At 47.0% G+C, this 15,077-nt stretch overlaps 1 protein-coding gene across 2 annotated transcripts in view; it reads left to right on the forward strand.

The window, feature by feature from the left end:
- Positions 1 to 416: 416 nt before the first annotated feature.
- Positions 417 to 15,077, forward strand: part of PIAS4 (protein inhibitor of activated STAT 4) — a 47,183-nt gene continuing 32,522 nt past the window's right edge. The window contains exons 1-2 of one of the 2 annotated variants that reach the window (XM_075903009.1): positions 417 to 550; positions 5,660 to 6,089. In XM_075903009.1, coding sequence (XP_075759124.1) covers positions 524 to 550; positions 5,660 to 6,089 — 457 coding nt within the window. In that variant the 5' untranslated portion in view covers positions 417 to 523. The remainder of the gene's footprint in view (positions 551 to 5,659; positions 6,090 to 15,077) is intronic. The other variant, XM_075903008.1, reaches the window with a different exon arrangement.

Below are 15,077 nucleotides of genomic sequence, written 5' to 3' on the forward strand. Positions count from 1 at the left end.
GGCGGGTTGGCTGCGGTGAGCCCCTTCATAAGCAATGCAGGGGGCTAATTGCTCTCTGCCTCGCCTTCCCATTAATGGCCTTTGTTAGCCCGCCAGTGGGCTAATTAATTATTAATTAATTAATTAATTAATTAAAGCCCGTTCTCTGGCTGCCCCGCCCGCAGACGAGGGCCCTGTTGCTGGCCGGGGCCCAGCTCCCCGGGAGGAGCGGGGTTTGCAGCGCCCCGTTCTGCCCCGGGCCTGGCGCTGTCCCCCCTCCCCAGCCCCCCGGCTCTGTCACTTTAAGAGCCCGGAGGCGGCTAGAACGGGGTCATGGGCGGGGCGGGAGTGGGCGGCAGCGCGCGTGCGCGGGCGGGCGGCCGGCGAGGGGCGGGGGGCTGGAGCGCGATGGGATTGGTTCCCCGCTCTTCCCTAAGCCCGCCCCCTCGGGGGGGGGGGGAGGAGGGAGGGCGAGGAAGGAAAGGGTGCGTGTCACGTGACTCGGCGGCGGCTCCCGGCGCGCCGGTGGACGCTGGAAGCCAAGATGGCGGCGGAACTGGTGGAGGCGAAAGTGAGTGAGCGGCCTCCCCTCAGCGGGGGGCGCGCGGGGCGGGGCCCCGGGGGCGGCCGTGGCACGGCCGGGGAGCGCGGCTCCCAGCACCCGGGGCCGGGCGGGCCCCTGGGACCTTCCCTGCGGCAGGCGCCGCTGGCTCCCACCTCCCCCGCGGGCACCCGGGCCGGCCTGCTCGCCGCCCCCCCCGCCCGGGCCTCGCCCGCCAGCTCCCTGCGGGCCCGGGCCGAGCCTCCCCGGGCCCGGGCCGAGCCTCCCCAGCCCCGCCCCTGTCGGCCGGAGCCCTCGCCCGCTCCCCCGGCGGCGCCGTCCCGTTACCAGAGACCCCCCCCCCCCCGCCGCCAGCGTCGTCCCATTCCCCCCCCCGTGTCCCTACGGGACCCCCATCCCCTCGCGTCGGCTCCGTCCTGCCTCCCCGCCCCGCCATAACCATCCCCGGGGGCTCCCTGCCCTTCTGTAGCTGACCCCGGAGACCCCACCCCTCCCTGTACCCACCTCCCAGTGTCAGTGCCAGCCTGTCATCCCCCCTCTCCGAGACCTCCACCAGCAGCCTCAGCATTTTCCTGTCTGTGCCAACTCCACGGGCCTTCACTCAGCCTCTTTGCATCCCCAGGCTGATTCCTGTGCTTCCCTTGGGGCCTTTCCGGCTCCCCCACTGACCCCTGAAATTGCCCACCACTTAGAGCTTCCCCTGTTTTCATTCTGTGCAGCTGATGCTTCAGATTCCCCACCCACCGCTGTCTTGGCATCTTCTCATCCCAACACTGAACCCTAAGATCTCCCCCATTTTAGCAGGCTGTGATAAAATGATTAAAACAGGCATACTGCTCCCCACACACCTTGGCTTTCCTCCCGACACTCTTCTCCTCCCCCCCCTTCATCTCCTGCTACTATTGCCTCTTCCCAAGTAGTCATTGCCTCAGGTCCCTCCTGCAGTTCTCCCATCTACTCTCTCATTTTTCCTTTCCTCTGTGACTCCCTCATGACGCCCCCTTTCCTGTTCCAATCTCAGCTCTCTGGGCTTCAGAGTGAAGAGTTTGTAAGTGCAATTGGGGGTGTGAGTGTGAAGTGATGACATCCAGGTTTCCTCCACTGACATTTTAGGAAATGGTTTTGGAGTGAGGGGTGAGTGAACTGTCCAAATGTCTCCTGTGGGTCATATTGTTTGCAAAGTTTACCCCCCACCCCTATGAAAGCATAAATGGATTGTTTTATTATCTGAATTGAAGGTATTGAGAAGCTTCCAGAGAAGTGAATATGGAGGTACCTAATGAATGAGATCTGAAGCTTTAAGAGTTCTAGAGAAAATGTTGATAGTCTATAAATCTGCATACATTAGAGGATTCTGTGATATCTGATGTATTTGGAGGTTGCTTAGTGACATGACAATTTAAAAAAAATATTAAACTGCATTATACTTACAAAATATTTTGTGCATGACGAGCACCGTTGGAGAGAGGAAGACTTGCACAGATTCCAAGATTGAGTCCAGTTCTGCTATGTGATACTGCTCTCTGCATGAGTAGGGCTCTTCAGTTCCTGCCTGCCAGTGAGTGGAATCACAGGTGTACTGTCTGTGAAGCAGAACTGTAACCTCACAGTACAATAACAAGACTTCCAGGATAAAGTCCCATTCTTGCCTGTCTAAAGACTTCAAGTGACTTCAGTCATGGCTGAAGGTGCTCAGCTTCTGGCAGGATTAGGCATTAAGTAATGGAATAACAGGGCAGACCCAGTGAATGCTGTGAATCATAGAACTGGCTTATATAGGGCAGACATAAAATGTAGAAAACTGTACATCTAGACATAATGGTGGCTGATTCCCCTTCTTGTGTTAAGCCTTCTTTATTATTGTGGGCAGAAGCCCACCATTCCTCCGAAAGGAAGTATCTTAAAGATATCTGTTGTCTGGCTGTAGCGAGAATTCATTATCTTCCATGCTTCAACACACAATTTGCTGTCTTTTGGCTGCACAAGGCTTACATCTATATTCACTTTACAATAATCTCATGAGCTAACGAGAACTGCATATTCCTACCACTCTGAGTTAGAAGCCTGAGGTTCTAGACTAGAGATGTAAAATCCTGTTTAAAATGTTAAGCAGTTAAACATATGATAACCAGCTCCTCGCTTAGGGTCTGGCTGGACTGGTGCATCCCTCCCCCATGGTAGGCACCCTGGAAAGCATGGCTTTGTCAACACTGGTTAACTGGTAATCCCAATTCTAAACACATAGGCTATGTCTAGACAGGCCAGTTTTTCCGGAAAATCAGCCGCTTTTCTGGAAAAACTTGCCAGCTGTCTACACTGGATGCTTGAATTTCTGCAAAAGCACTGATGATCTCATGTAAGATTGTCAGTGTTCTTGCAGAAATACTATGCTGCTCCCGTTCGGGCAAAAGTCCTTTTGCGCAAAACTTTTGCGCAAAAGGGCCAGTGTAGACAGCTCAGATTTGTTTTGTGCAAAAGAGCCCCGATCGCGAAAATGTCGATTGGGGCTTTTTTGTGGAAAAGCGCGTCTAGATTGGCACGGACGCTTTTCTGCAAAAAGTGCTTTTGCAGAAAAGCGTCCATGCCAATCTAGATGCTGTGTTCCGAAAATACTTTTAACGGAAAACTTTTCTGTTAAAAGCATTTCCGGAAAATCATGCCAGTCTAGACACAGCCATACAGGTTAAACCCTTGGGACTTGGCCAGTGCCAAACCAGATAATTTGCAAGACCATGGTGGGGGTGGTCAGTATTGTGTAGCAGCATTTCCAACACTTTCACTGCTTACTGGGCTCTTAGAAGTCTTATGGGGTAAATTAGAGCTAAATAACAGCACAGAACACTGAGACAGGACTAGTGGCTTTAAAGAAACTTTATGGGATGACGGGAAACTTGGCCACACCCATACGTGGACATCTAGATAACTAAAATTATGTGGGACCACGGATGTTGCAGGGCCAGAGTGTGCCAGACTAGAGCGGTTCAACCTGTATTTCTTTGTGCTAAAATAGCCTGCTTTGCTTTTTATTCAAATCTGATAACGTCTCTAGACCCAAAATCTGGGTAAACATAAATTGCAAAAAAGCAGCAAGAATTATATGCTTAATACATCAAGAAGACAGGAAATTAGGCAGTGAGCACAGGGATAACTCTCTTGTCTGGTGCTTTAGTCCTCTTTGCTGTAGTCCTCAGAATGCCCCAATGGGGTATGGAAAAGTTCTGTTACCCTCATCTTTCAAATGGGTAGTGATGCACAGAGAGATTAACTTGCCTGGGGTCACACCAGGAGCATGAGGTGTAGTAAAGAACTGAATCTGGGTCTGCTGACTCCTAGATTACTTTCCTAACCACCAAACATCATTCATTGGCTTGCCAAAACTCTCTCCCTTCCCCTTTTTTCTTTTTTTCACTGAAGAGATTCCAGAACATACAATCACACTACTAAGTGTCTCACTGAACCCAGGTGTATTGTGATGCCTTCTAGGACTGCTTCAGTGAAACAGGAAGTCCAAGGGGATTTTACCGGAAAGGGGAAGAATAAAATGCAAGAGGTTAATTATTAAAATTTACGTTGACAGAGCTATGGCATTCTGGTAACACCCCCCTCCCCCGCACCATGCTTGTGCCCTTCTCATGCCTAGTGTAGACACAGCTGTGTCAAGGGAAGGATGCTTCCATCAGTAGGGAGGGGAGTGTTGCTGCAGTGACCAAAAATACCTTCTGTCACTGAATGCTGTCTACATTTCAGGGTTATGCTGGTGTAGGAGAAGCGCTATTGCTGCTACGGTGCCATAGTGTAGACATGGCCTGTGTTGAATTTCATGCCCCCCCAATATTGTTAATAAATATTTCTGGATTTAATTCAGTTGCTGTTTTTCCTTTAAAAGTTGGCTTGTCAATTTTTTTCATTGACAGTAAGAATGTTATCTTCAACCTCTTTTTGTAAATTAATAATCTGATTTCAATATTTATTTTCCATATAATCAGGAAATAAATATTGAAAAGACTTAGGGCCTGATAGGGACACCATTAACAGTCATGCTTACTAGTTCCAGTTAACTGTTAACCAGGGAGGGCTGAAGCAGCTCCTTGCCAGCAGGGGGCTGCTTCTGTCCCCAGTGGACCCCCACAGGGCTGGGTCAGGCTGAAGAAGGGGGAAGGGACTGCTCCCGACTGGCCTCAGCCCCCTTCCCTCCCTTCTGCATTAATCAGTTAACCAATTAATGGGATTTTATATCCCTAGTGTCTGATTTCATCACCTACAGCTGGGCATGTAGAATTTATGTTCTAGAAGATTTTTCCTATATTTTTGAAAACTGTGAACAAGATGCAAGGATAAATGCAAATGTTCAAACATATTTTCAGGGCTCGAAAAGCACTTTGTTCACTCTGGGTCTGTGTGAAATTTTTTTGGCAATGAGGAAGGCGTCAATAATCAATCTCTGCAGAACAAGAGCATTAATTTTAATTAATATTTTCTTGGTCTTATCTTTATGAAGACTGTCTTCCAAGTGTAGATCATTGCTGTGCTTCACTGCTCTCTGGCTCTCACCCCAGGCAGAAGTGTGAAGTTGACAAGTGGTCAATTTCAGTGTTGTTCAAAACCTTAGGGTCAGACTGAAAATTGGTAGTTTCTTTGGGCTCCCTCAGAACCCTAACAGAAGTAAGCATTGGTCCTGTTCACAAGAGAGCAGATTGAAGGAAGCGAGATGTGGGCAGAAGTAGTTAATAACCCCGATACACTTGCTCTTCCACTAACCAGATGCAAGTTGTGTCCCTGGGACTGCAGTTGTTTCCAATTGTTACCAAGAGATTGCTTTGTACTTATCACAAATTATTTGGTAATTTAGTGACTAGCTTGTCACAGCTTTCAGGTCTGTGTATACTGACCAATGTTCAGTTTCTCTCTTATATATTGCCATTGCACAAACAAGTGTCAAATGCATGACACATTAATCACTTGAACAGCATGCCATTGAAACAGAAGGCTTGGTGTCAGTCCTTGCAAGTAAATTTTAATATTTTGAGTTCTAGGGTATAGACTCTGGAGAGAATTGTCACTTGATCTCTTTATAACTTTAAAAATCTTTTACTTTAATGTTTTACCTTTATTTCCTAGAACATGGTGATGAGTTTCAGAGTCTCAGACCTTCAGATGTTACTGGGTTTTGTTGGCCGGAGTAAGAGTGGACTTAAACATGAGCTGGTCACTAGAGCATTGCAGCTGGTCCAGTTTGATTGTAGCCCTGAAGTTTTCAAGAAAATTAAAGAGCTCTATGAGACTCGCTATGCCAAGAAGAGCTCTGAATCAGGGCAGCCACAGCAGCACCGACCTCCAGAGGCGCTCTCTATACATTCTTCCTATGACCGAGGGAGCACTGTTGCTAGGACTTCTCTCTCCACTCCTAACATTGACTATCCAGCACTCTATGGGAAATACCTTAATGGACTGGGAAGGTTACCACCCAAAGTTGTAAAGCCTGAAGTTCGGCTGGTGAAACTTCCCTTCTATACCACCTTGGATGAACTGCTGAAGCCAACAGAGCTAGGTGAGTCTTTCGTATATGCAGATACAAGACTAATAGCCAGGACTCAGTTTGGAAAAGGACTGAAAAAATATGCAAGTTTTATGGCAGCATTTTTGTTGAACAGTAAGGACACATAACAGAGAAAATCAGTAGGTTCTCTTCTAGTTGGTCTCCCTTGGTTTGGAATAATATTTGTTGCTTTTTTTACCTTTCTTGAAGCAGGAGCTGCAATTCCTTTGATAAGTGACTTGAAAGCCTATCTTGTTTTGATGTAGTCTTTGTATCCTTCAGTGAAAGTGCTGCCTTAACATATTGCATCCTTATGTACTGACTGATGTGTCCCTGCACTAGTCAATGTAGGGGGGCAGCTGTTTTCTCCATCAGTGTTATAACTACGCTAAGCTGGAACAGTGCCTTTTCTATACCGATATCAGTTAGCCTAAGTCTGCCATGATAAAGTGTAGAACTAAGTCTACAATGGCACTTCACTGCACTGTACATCCCCTCCCCTCCCACTTCCATGAGCAAAGCAAGTTACAGCACTGTAGAGCACCGGTGTGAACCGGGCTCCCAGTGCTGTTAGCTAACTGCTCTTGTGGAGGTGGTTTACATAGAGTGCTGGAAGAGGTGCCTTGGCTACACTTCTAAAATTGTAAGTGTAATCAAAGCCTCAGTTTCCCACAAATAAAGGGATCTTCCTATTTTAAATCACACACCAATGCCTTGTCTTAATTATATAAACCTACCATAGTTATGCACCATGCTTTGTATTTTGAGGAGTCACTAGAGAAACTCTGGAACACGAAAAAAGCAATTTCTTCCACCTCGGAGTCATGATAATCGGTCTGGATTAGTGTTTGTGATTCTAGATAGTGACAGTATGACCATAATAGAATATAATGTGTATTTTGTGTGTGGTGTAGGCAAAATGGTCTTTTTGCCATGGTTGTGGCTTTCTTTGCTTTGTGACCCATTAAATGACACCCTTCTTCAGTGGCCCACAGAGTAAACTTGGTAGCCTCAGGCCTTGTTACATAATGGACTTTCTAAGCAAAATAAATACAAAACTTGATCTCCCATTGTTGGAAAGGCTTGAGCTTAATGTGCACAGAAATGAAAGCAGTGCTGATAAATGAAGCTAGTGACATCTTACCCAGATGGCAACTAGAGGAACTGCTGCAGTCTGAACATAGTCTGGAAGTTTGAAGGCATGTGGGAAGCAGCCTCTGCTGAATAGCCTTGCTAGGCAGAAGTGTGGATTTGTTTCTCTAATGTGGACATAAAAGGCACTTTTTTAACTGTTACGTGGCTCTGAGAAACCTGCCAGAACACAAATCAGATAATACTTAAACTGTCCTTGTTAATTCAAAAGAACATAAATATTAGTACCAGATGGCGGTTTCTTGTTTCTATGTTCCTGCACATTCATAATTTCTTAATCCCATCTTCCTGCTTTTTTCATCATACCCCTTCACTCCCTTCTGCCTTCACAAACTAGGCTGAGTATCCCTTGAGATTATTTATATCCTCTGTTTCAGTTGCCTTCCTTGTTAACTTATTCCATATGTTTATTACTCCTTGTGGAGTTTCCCTGTTTACTCTTATTTTCCATATTTCTTAGCTTCTGGACTACTTAACAGTATAAACTGTATTAACTATACTATCCATGCTTCAGATGTACATGATTTGTCTGCATTGGAAGGGAGTACAGTTGTTAAGGCTGATAATTTAAACAGAATTTTAGAAATTGGTTACTTCAGTCTTGAATTTTTTGTGTGCTAGTCCATTGGAAAGACAATTGAATATGTAATTGAGTATTCTGAAGTTGAGAAGTGAGGGTTTTTTTGTTTTTCAGGGACAGCTCCATCTCCTATTCATAGCTCCAAGAAAAATATATGTAGCCTGATTATTAGGGATATAATGAAGGTGGCTAAACAACCAGTAAGTGAAAGTTTATCAGTTAATGCTACTGACTACATGTACCCTCTGCCCCCACAGCCCTGCCAAAAATACATTTTTTGAGGGCTGGCAAACAGCACAGCTCGGTCCCAGCTTGTGCTGGTCCTGGAGCTACCCCCACTGCGGCTCTGCATAAAAAGTAATTTAGGTGCTGTGGGCAGCAATCCAGTTCAGACCCTGCTCGTGCTAGAACTGGGAGCTACCCCCGCTGCAGCACTTCAGGTAAAGTAATTTAGGAGCAGTTCCCAGGACCCTTCATGAGCTGGGCTGCCTTCCTGCTGGTTCCTCTGCTCTTAGTGCAGAGCCGCAGTGGAAATAGTTGCCAGACACTGCATAAGCCAGGACTGAGTGCTTGCTGTGCTAACCCTTATCGATTAATCATTTAGCTGACACAATTTTTGTCACTACACGACTAACAAACCACACGCTGCTTAACATCCTTACTGTTTATCTGAGGGTACTAAGTTTGACAATACGTAGAAGTGTTATGTCAGATCAGATCTTTAGTTAGGCTAAACTGGCATCCTACTCCCTATAAAAGCTCACTCCTCCTGGAAGTCCTCTTGTTCCCTGGACACATTTAACAAATTTTCTCTTGATGTAATTTGTGCTTAATCTGTGGGGCTTGGTGCAGAACAGATGCTTTTGTACTCTTATCACACTGAAGCACAGATTATTTACATTTTTACTTGTTTTACCAACCCTGTAAATCCAGCATTGATGGTGGCAAAAAATACAATTGTGGAGAATTATTGATAGGGGGTAAGTTCAGTGTATGATCCCTGACTATTTCAGCATGGCAGAATGTTGTGACATAATCTCTAATTTCTAGTTACCAAACTGAAAGACTAGGAGGAATCTCTGGTTCTGAACTGGCTTGCTCTCCTCACATTAATATTAGCAGGGGTGATAGACATGTTATCTAACTTTTCTACTTGGCTCAATAAGATTCTGGCTGTCTTAACCCAAGAACAGCGCTGATCAGAGTGCTAGTGAACTATACTCAAGAGTACACTAATAGTTTGTGTTTTGGAAACTGGCATGCTGACAATTTAACTCAAAGTATTAACTTAGGAACGCAAAGCAAAAATAAATGCTTTATGGTAGGGATGTTAAACAATAGCGCTTAACTGGTTACCCAAGTTAAAATGGTTCCCATTGCCTGGCCCCGCTGTGGCCCTCAGCATAGCTGGCTGCTGTGGGAGTTAGAAGTCAAGGGCTAACATTACTAGTCTATTGAGTTCTGCTTCATGAGAAGGATCTCTTGGAAGAATAAAAGCTTATCAATTACTTTTACATCTTCTTGTTTGAGCAGTGCAACTTGTCTGTAGACCAGTCCTGAGAGTTGTTCTATAGAAAAGTCAGGCCTGGTCTACACTGGGAGTTTACGTGGAACTTAGCCGCATTAGGACTATTTTCTAAACAATGCATCAATACTACCGCACCTGCTCTGTCGACTTTAAGAGCCGTTAAAGTTGATTTCTGTACTCCTGCTTTCGTAAGGAGTAACCGCTAAATTCAGTCTTGCATGGTGGATTTGAGGTAGTGCAGATGCAGTTCTGTGAAAATCAACGTTTTTGGTAAGTCGTGCCCTGTGATGACTGGTCTGGCCACGACTTTCAACTCTACTGCTCTCTAGGTGGACAGGAAAAGCTCCAGGAAAATTTGAATTTAGTTTCCTGTGTGGTGTGCAGATCTCAGAGTAGGCAGCACACCTGAGCAGCACATATGACCACAAGTTCGCATTCCATGAGCTACATGAGTTTCCAAGGTCACAGATAAGCCCCAGCATGGAGCGAGCTAGAGATCCTGGACCTCATTGCTATGTGGTAAGAGGAATCTGTTCTCTCAGAACTATGAAGCAGCAAGAGAAATGTAAATTTCAGTAATTACACAGCAATTCCATGTTGAGGGGCAGGTGGGAGCCAGTACTCATGGGAAGCCACTTTAAACAGCAAAGGGCATGGTGGAGAGAGGATATGCCCAGCAGTGTTAAGTGAAAATAAAGGAGCTGAGGCAGTCCTACCAAAGACAACTCCAGACCATCAGTTTGCTTCCTTTATCTGTGCACATGTGCTGCTTCTACAAGCAGCAGCATCTGATCCTGGTGTGGGGGGACCGACCAGTTTTCCTAGTCAGTCCGTGGATTCCTCCCAAAACACTTAGGCAGCCTTGGGCAACTGCATGGAGGACTGCATGGTGGAGGAGTGGGAGGAGAACGCTCAGAAGGCGAGTGGGGCAACCAATGTCACTGAGAACCAAGAATTTTTTATCACATTGGAGACCATTTCCTCCTCCCAAGACGTCTATCGGGCACTGCTCCCAGGGAGAGCACTTCTGGTGAGTTCACGTTTAATTTTGCTAAAAGTGGGTTAAGGCAATTGGGTGTGATCTGTGTGTACCACTGTGCTTATACAGTGAGCTTGGAGTCCCTGGAACCACTGTTTCTGGAGACAGAGTAGTAATCCTTCCTGTGCATCTTCATAAAGCTCTTGCAGAGGAATTCTTTAATCCTTCTCACAAGGCTTTTGAGAAGGCCTGTCTTCTTCCGTCCTCTATGGTAGGACACCATTCCACACCAACCTAGCAGTAAGTAGTCGGGCGTCTGTGCAGCATAAAGTATTGCATCACTAGCCAATTAGCCCGTCATAAAACAGGATTTTCAGGTCTCTCCTCCACGTAGGTCTTCTCTCCTGAGCCTCCAGTCTCTCGCTCTGTGTTTGTGTGTCTCTCTCTCTCTCCTCCTCCTCCTCCTACTGCCTCTCCCTCACTCTGTTCTCCTCCGCCTTCTGCCTCTCTCTCCGTCTCTTTCTTTCTCTTTTCCCTCTCCTGCCTCACACTCTGTGCCGTGTGGGGAGTACAGACCCCAAATGGCTGCTTGTGCCGCTTGCTCCTGCACAGCGACCCGGCTGAGCGGCGCAGAAACCAGCCGAGCACCACGGCGGGAGGGAACAGCCAGCATTTCAGCATTAGTCACAGACATTGGGCTACTATATATATATATATATATATATATATATAGATATATAGATATATATATGGTCCAGATTTCTGGCCACATTGTCAGTATCTGCTTCCTATCACTCTGATTTGGAAGAGACTAATGTCACGTGGCAACCTGGATGAAGCAAGAGAAGCTAGTAATTGATGCCTCTGCAATAAACCTCCATTTGCTCATCCCTGATGAAGCTGTGGCTTGAGCCTCTGTCCTGCTGCCAGGTCTGGACTCTCCACCCGCATGCTCCTATGCGAAAGGAAAGTTGCATTCTCCCAGCAATTGGGAGAGGGGCGAGGGAGATGGGGAGCCGAACATATTGGTATCGTGAGAGTCCCTGCCCTGCTCTGCCACCATGCTCGGGTCTTGTGCCCCCTCCCAGCTGTGGGCGTGTGCCCCAGCCTCTCCCTTTACCATGCTTGGCACCAATCCAAGTCCAGCTACTACACCTAGAACTCTGACATGTACCTGCTGCAAAGAGGCTGCTTAAAAGCTTAACTGTGTCCTTGTACATAATGCATCCTTGTTGTCTTTAAACAGACCTTCATGTTATTCTGACACATTAGGTTTTACACTCTACAGTGTATCTCCTGTAAAATCTGCCCTTCGCTTTGTCACAGCAGTTGGCCTGCTGTGCACTTCCTCAGCCTCTGCAGCTGTTTGCCTGACACACACCCATAGGTGAAAACAGACAATGGAACAGAAGATCAAGGAGCAAATGCATCCACCAACTTGGGGTCACAGGGGTCCTAGAACAAGGTGGGCGAAAGTCAAGGGCAGCATCATGCTCAACCCCCAGGGCTGTCCTTCTCACAGTTGTGATCATCCCTCTCCTCTCCAAAGCTCCAACCCTGGATTCCTTTTCTGTCCCGGCTGTTTCCTAAATAACCGTGCATTATTTCTGAACAAGAGTCTCTTCTATTGTTTGCATTGAAGGGGTGGGAGGGAACAGTCAAGCACACTGAATGTAGGGACAACTCGTTCAGAGCAACATGCATGACTCTCAAAACTGGCCATTCACAAAACTGTCTTTCAAAGCCTCTCTGATTTGCACTGCCCCTCGCTGTGCTCTCATTATTGTCCTGGTGTCTCGCTGGTCAAAATCTGTGACTAGGCGCTTTGCCTTGGCATTCCACCCTCACAAATACATTTTCCCCTTGCCCTCACAAATTATTATGGAGCACTCAGCAGGCTGCCACCCCGATGGGAATGTTGCGTTCGCTGAGGTCTAACCTAGTTAGTAGACTGTGCTTTTGAGCATTTAAAAGGAAGGTTCCATGTTCTACTAACATTCTACACTTGATCAGCCTGTAGTTAAACTGCTCCTTACTGTGGTCCAGGCTGCTTGTATATGGCTTCATGAGCCATGGGAACAAGAGCTAGGCTGGGTCTCCAAGGATCATGATTGGAATTTAAATCTCTGTAAATTTTCCGGTCTGGGGAAAGTTCCAGCTTGCTGAAGGAGGCAGGAGTAACTGAAGTTTCACATGTCATGCACCTTTCCTGACCATCACACCTTGATGTTGGTGGATCATAAGGGCCATTTCACCAGCCCCTGCAGCACCATCAAGAACCACCTCTGTGGCTTATGTACTCTTTTGCAAGTTGGTCAGGTGCTAGGATGAGGAGGTGCTTTCTATTCTCTCGCCCTACCACGGCGAAGCCCTCCACTATGTACTCCACATTTCTAAGAGTCCCTACCCTCCAAAGCAGAAGGGCATTGTTTGCTTTGGCTTCTTGGATCACAAAAGCCCCCATTGTAGATTTTTCCCACTCTGAATTGATTCCCAACTGGTAGCTCTCTGGCATGGCAAGCTTCCACTGACTGCTTCACTGTCAGAGTGGGTCTCCTGAAACAAAAACCAGGACTATTTAGCACTTTAAAGACTAACAAGATGGTTTATTAGATGAGCTTTCATGGGCCAGACCCACTTCCTCAGATCAAGTAGTGGAAGAAAATTGGCACAACCATATATACCAAAGGATACAATTAAAAAAAATGAACACACATGAAAAGGACAAATCAAATGTCTGAAATTTGATTTGTCCTTTTCATATGTGTTCATTTTTTTAAATTGTATCCTTTGGTATATATGGTTGTGCCACTTTTCTTCCACTACTTGATCTGAGGAAGTGGGTCTGGCCCACGAAAGCTCATCACCTATTAAACCATCTTGTTAGTCTTTAAAGTGCTAAATAGACCTGTTTTTTGTTTCAGCTACACCAGACTAACAGGGCTACATTTCTATCACTATTCTACATGCAGTGGGTCTCCTGGTATTCTTGCACTTTAGTAGAGGGAAAAGCATTTTGCAGGCTTCCATGAAAGTGTCTTTATGCATACAAAAGTTTTGCAGCCACCTGTGATCGTCCCATACCCATATAACAGTGCAATCCCACCAGTCTGTGCTTGTCTGTCTGACACCAGAACTGGCATTCTGTTGTGTCCAGAAGATTGAATGCTGGTAGCATTTGTAATTGCCTCACAGAAGTGTGTGTTCATGGCCTCATCAGGTGCTTCCTTATTCTGGCAGACCCTGGGTATGCTCTGGACATACTCCAGTATTAGGTGTACTAATATTGAGCATTGAGGATGTTGACAGGCTTCACAATGGGTTCCATGCTAACACTGCTATGGCGTCTGCACAGATAACCACCAAGAGGAAAAAGGGGCATGAAAAGACTTCTGTTGGACTTAAGCAGAGAGGAGGAAGGAAACAAGTGCATTATGGGCCACTGATGACATGTAACCAGATCCATCCACTGCACAGTTGTGGTCCCAGCATGCACTCGGCCCATAACCCAGAATACAAAGGGGCACAGCGACTGTGGGATAACTACCCACGGTTCATCACTCTCGAGATAGCTACCCTACTAGGGATGAGCTACTTCGAGCTACGTCAAATTCTTGCCAACGGTGAGGACATACATTTTTTATTTTACAAAATTGGCTGGTAAAAATCAGTCTTATTAATTTTACCTTCTCTCAGTTTAGACATGGCTTCAGATGCTACTGATGGTATGCCATAAAAATACTGGAGACAGATCCTGGATCAGAAACCATTTCATATGGACATCCTAACATGCTGTGGGTAAATGTGCTGCTACGGAATAGGGATGTGAATGTATACAGAGGTACATGGTTAACCTATGAACCTGAGCTCATCAGTTAATCTTAACAACTAGCCAGTAGCCTGTCATAAAACAGGGACATGGAGGAGAGACCTGAAAAATCCCCTCTCCTCTCCTCCTCCTGCCCTCCCCCCTCTCCTCTCTCTCAGCTCTCCTCCCCCTCCTGCCTCTCACTCTTCCTCTTCTCCCCCTCCTGCCTCTCACTCTTCCTCTTCTCCCCCTCCTGCCTCTCACTCGGGGGACTGTGGAGCCCAAACGGCTGTTCTGGCTCCACGCTCCCTGTGCAAGGGCAAGCAGCTGTTTGGGCTCCGCACTCCCCATGCAGCATGGGGCCGCTTGCTCCCCCACGGTTGCCTGACTGAGCGGCGCAGAAGTCAGCCGAGCGCCACTGTGGGAGGCAACAGCGCAGCGCCGCCCCGCCCCCCCCCCCCCCTCCCGAGGCAAGACTGTAACACTACAGCGTTAGTCACAGACATTGGGATATGTATATATGATTTCTCCTTTCTCCTCCCACCGCTTCTGACACAGAGGTGGGGCGGGAAAGGTGGGAGCTGGCTTAAAAGTGGCTACTCACGCGTACCAGCTTCTGTGCCCCTCAGAGGCAGCAGCATGGCAGGGGCTGGTGGGAGCTGGTGTTTGTGGGGAGCTGGCTGCTCTTTGAGGAAAGAGGTGATGTGATAGCCTGCATGCTTGTTATGGGTGCAGAGTGCTGTGATCTTTGCTTGCAAGCAGTATATTGGATCACAGAAGTCCCCTTGGGTTGTTCCTCTGATGTGCTGATCATGCCACTGACACCTGCCTTCCTACTCTCTGGGGCTCCCCACCACCCTTCCCTGCTGGGTCAGAGCCTCTAGTGTCCCCCAGCCAAGGCACAGAGTTGAGGTTATCCACCTCCTGCAGAGTAAGGTTGTTAAAGACTAGTC

The sequence above is a fragment of the Pelodiscus sinensis genome, chromosome 19 (genome assembly GCF_049634645.1).
Source record: "Pelodiscus sinensis isolate JC-2024 chromosome 19, ASM4963464v1, whole genome shotgun sequence".
Classification (NCBI taxonomy): Eukaryota; Metazoa; Chordata; order Testudines; family Trionychidae; genus Pelodiscus; species Pelodiscus sinensis.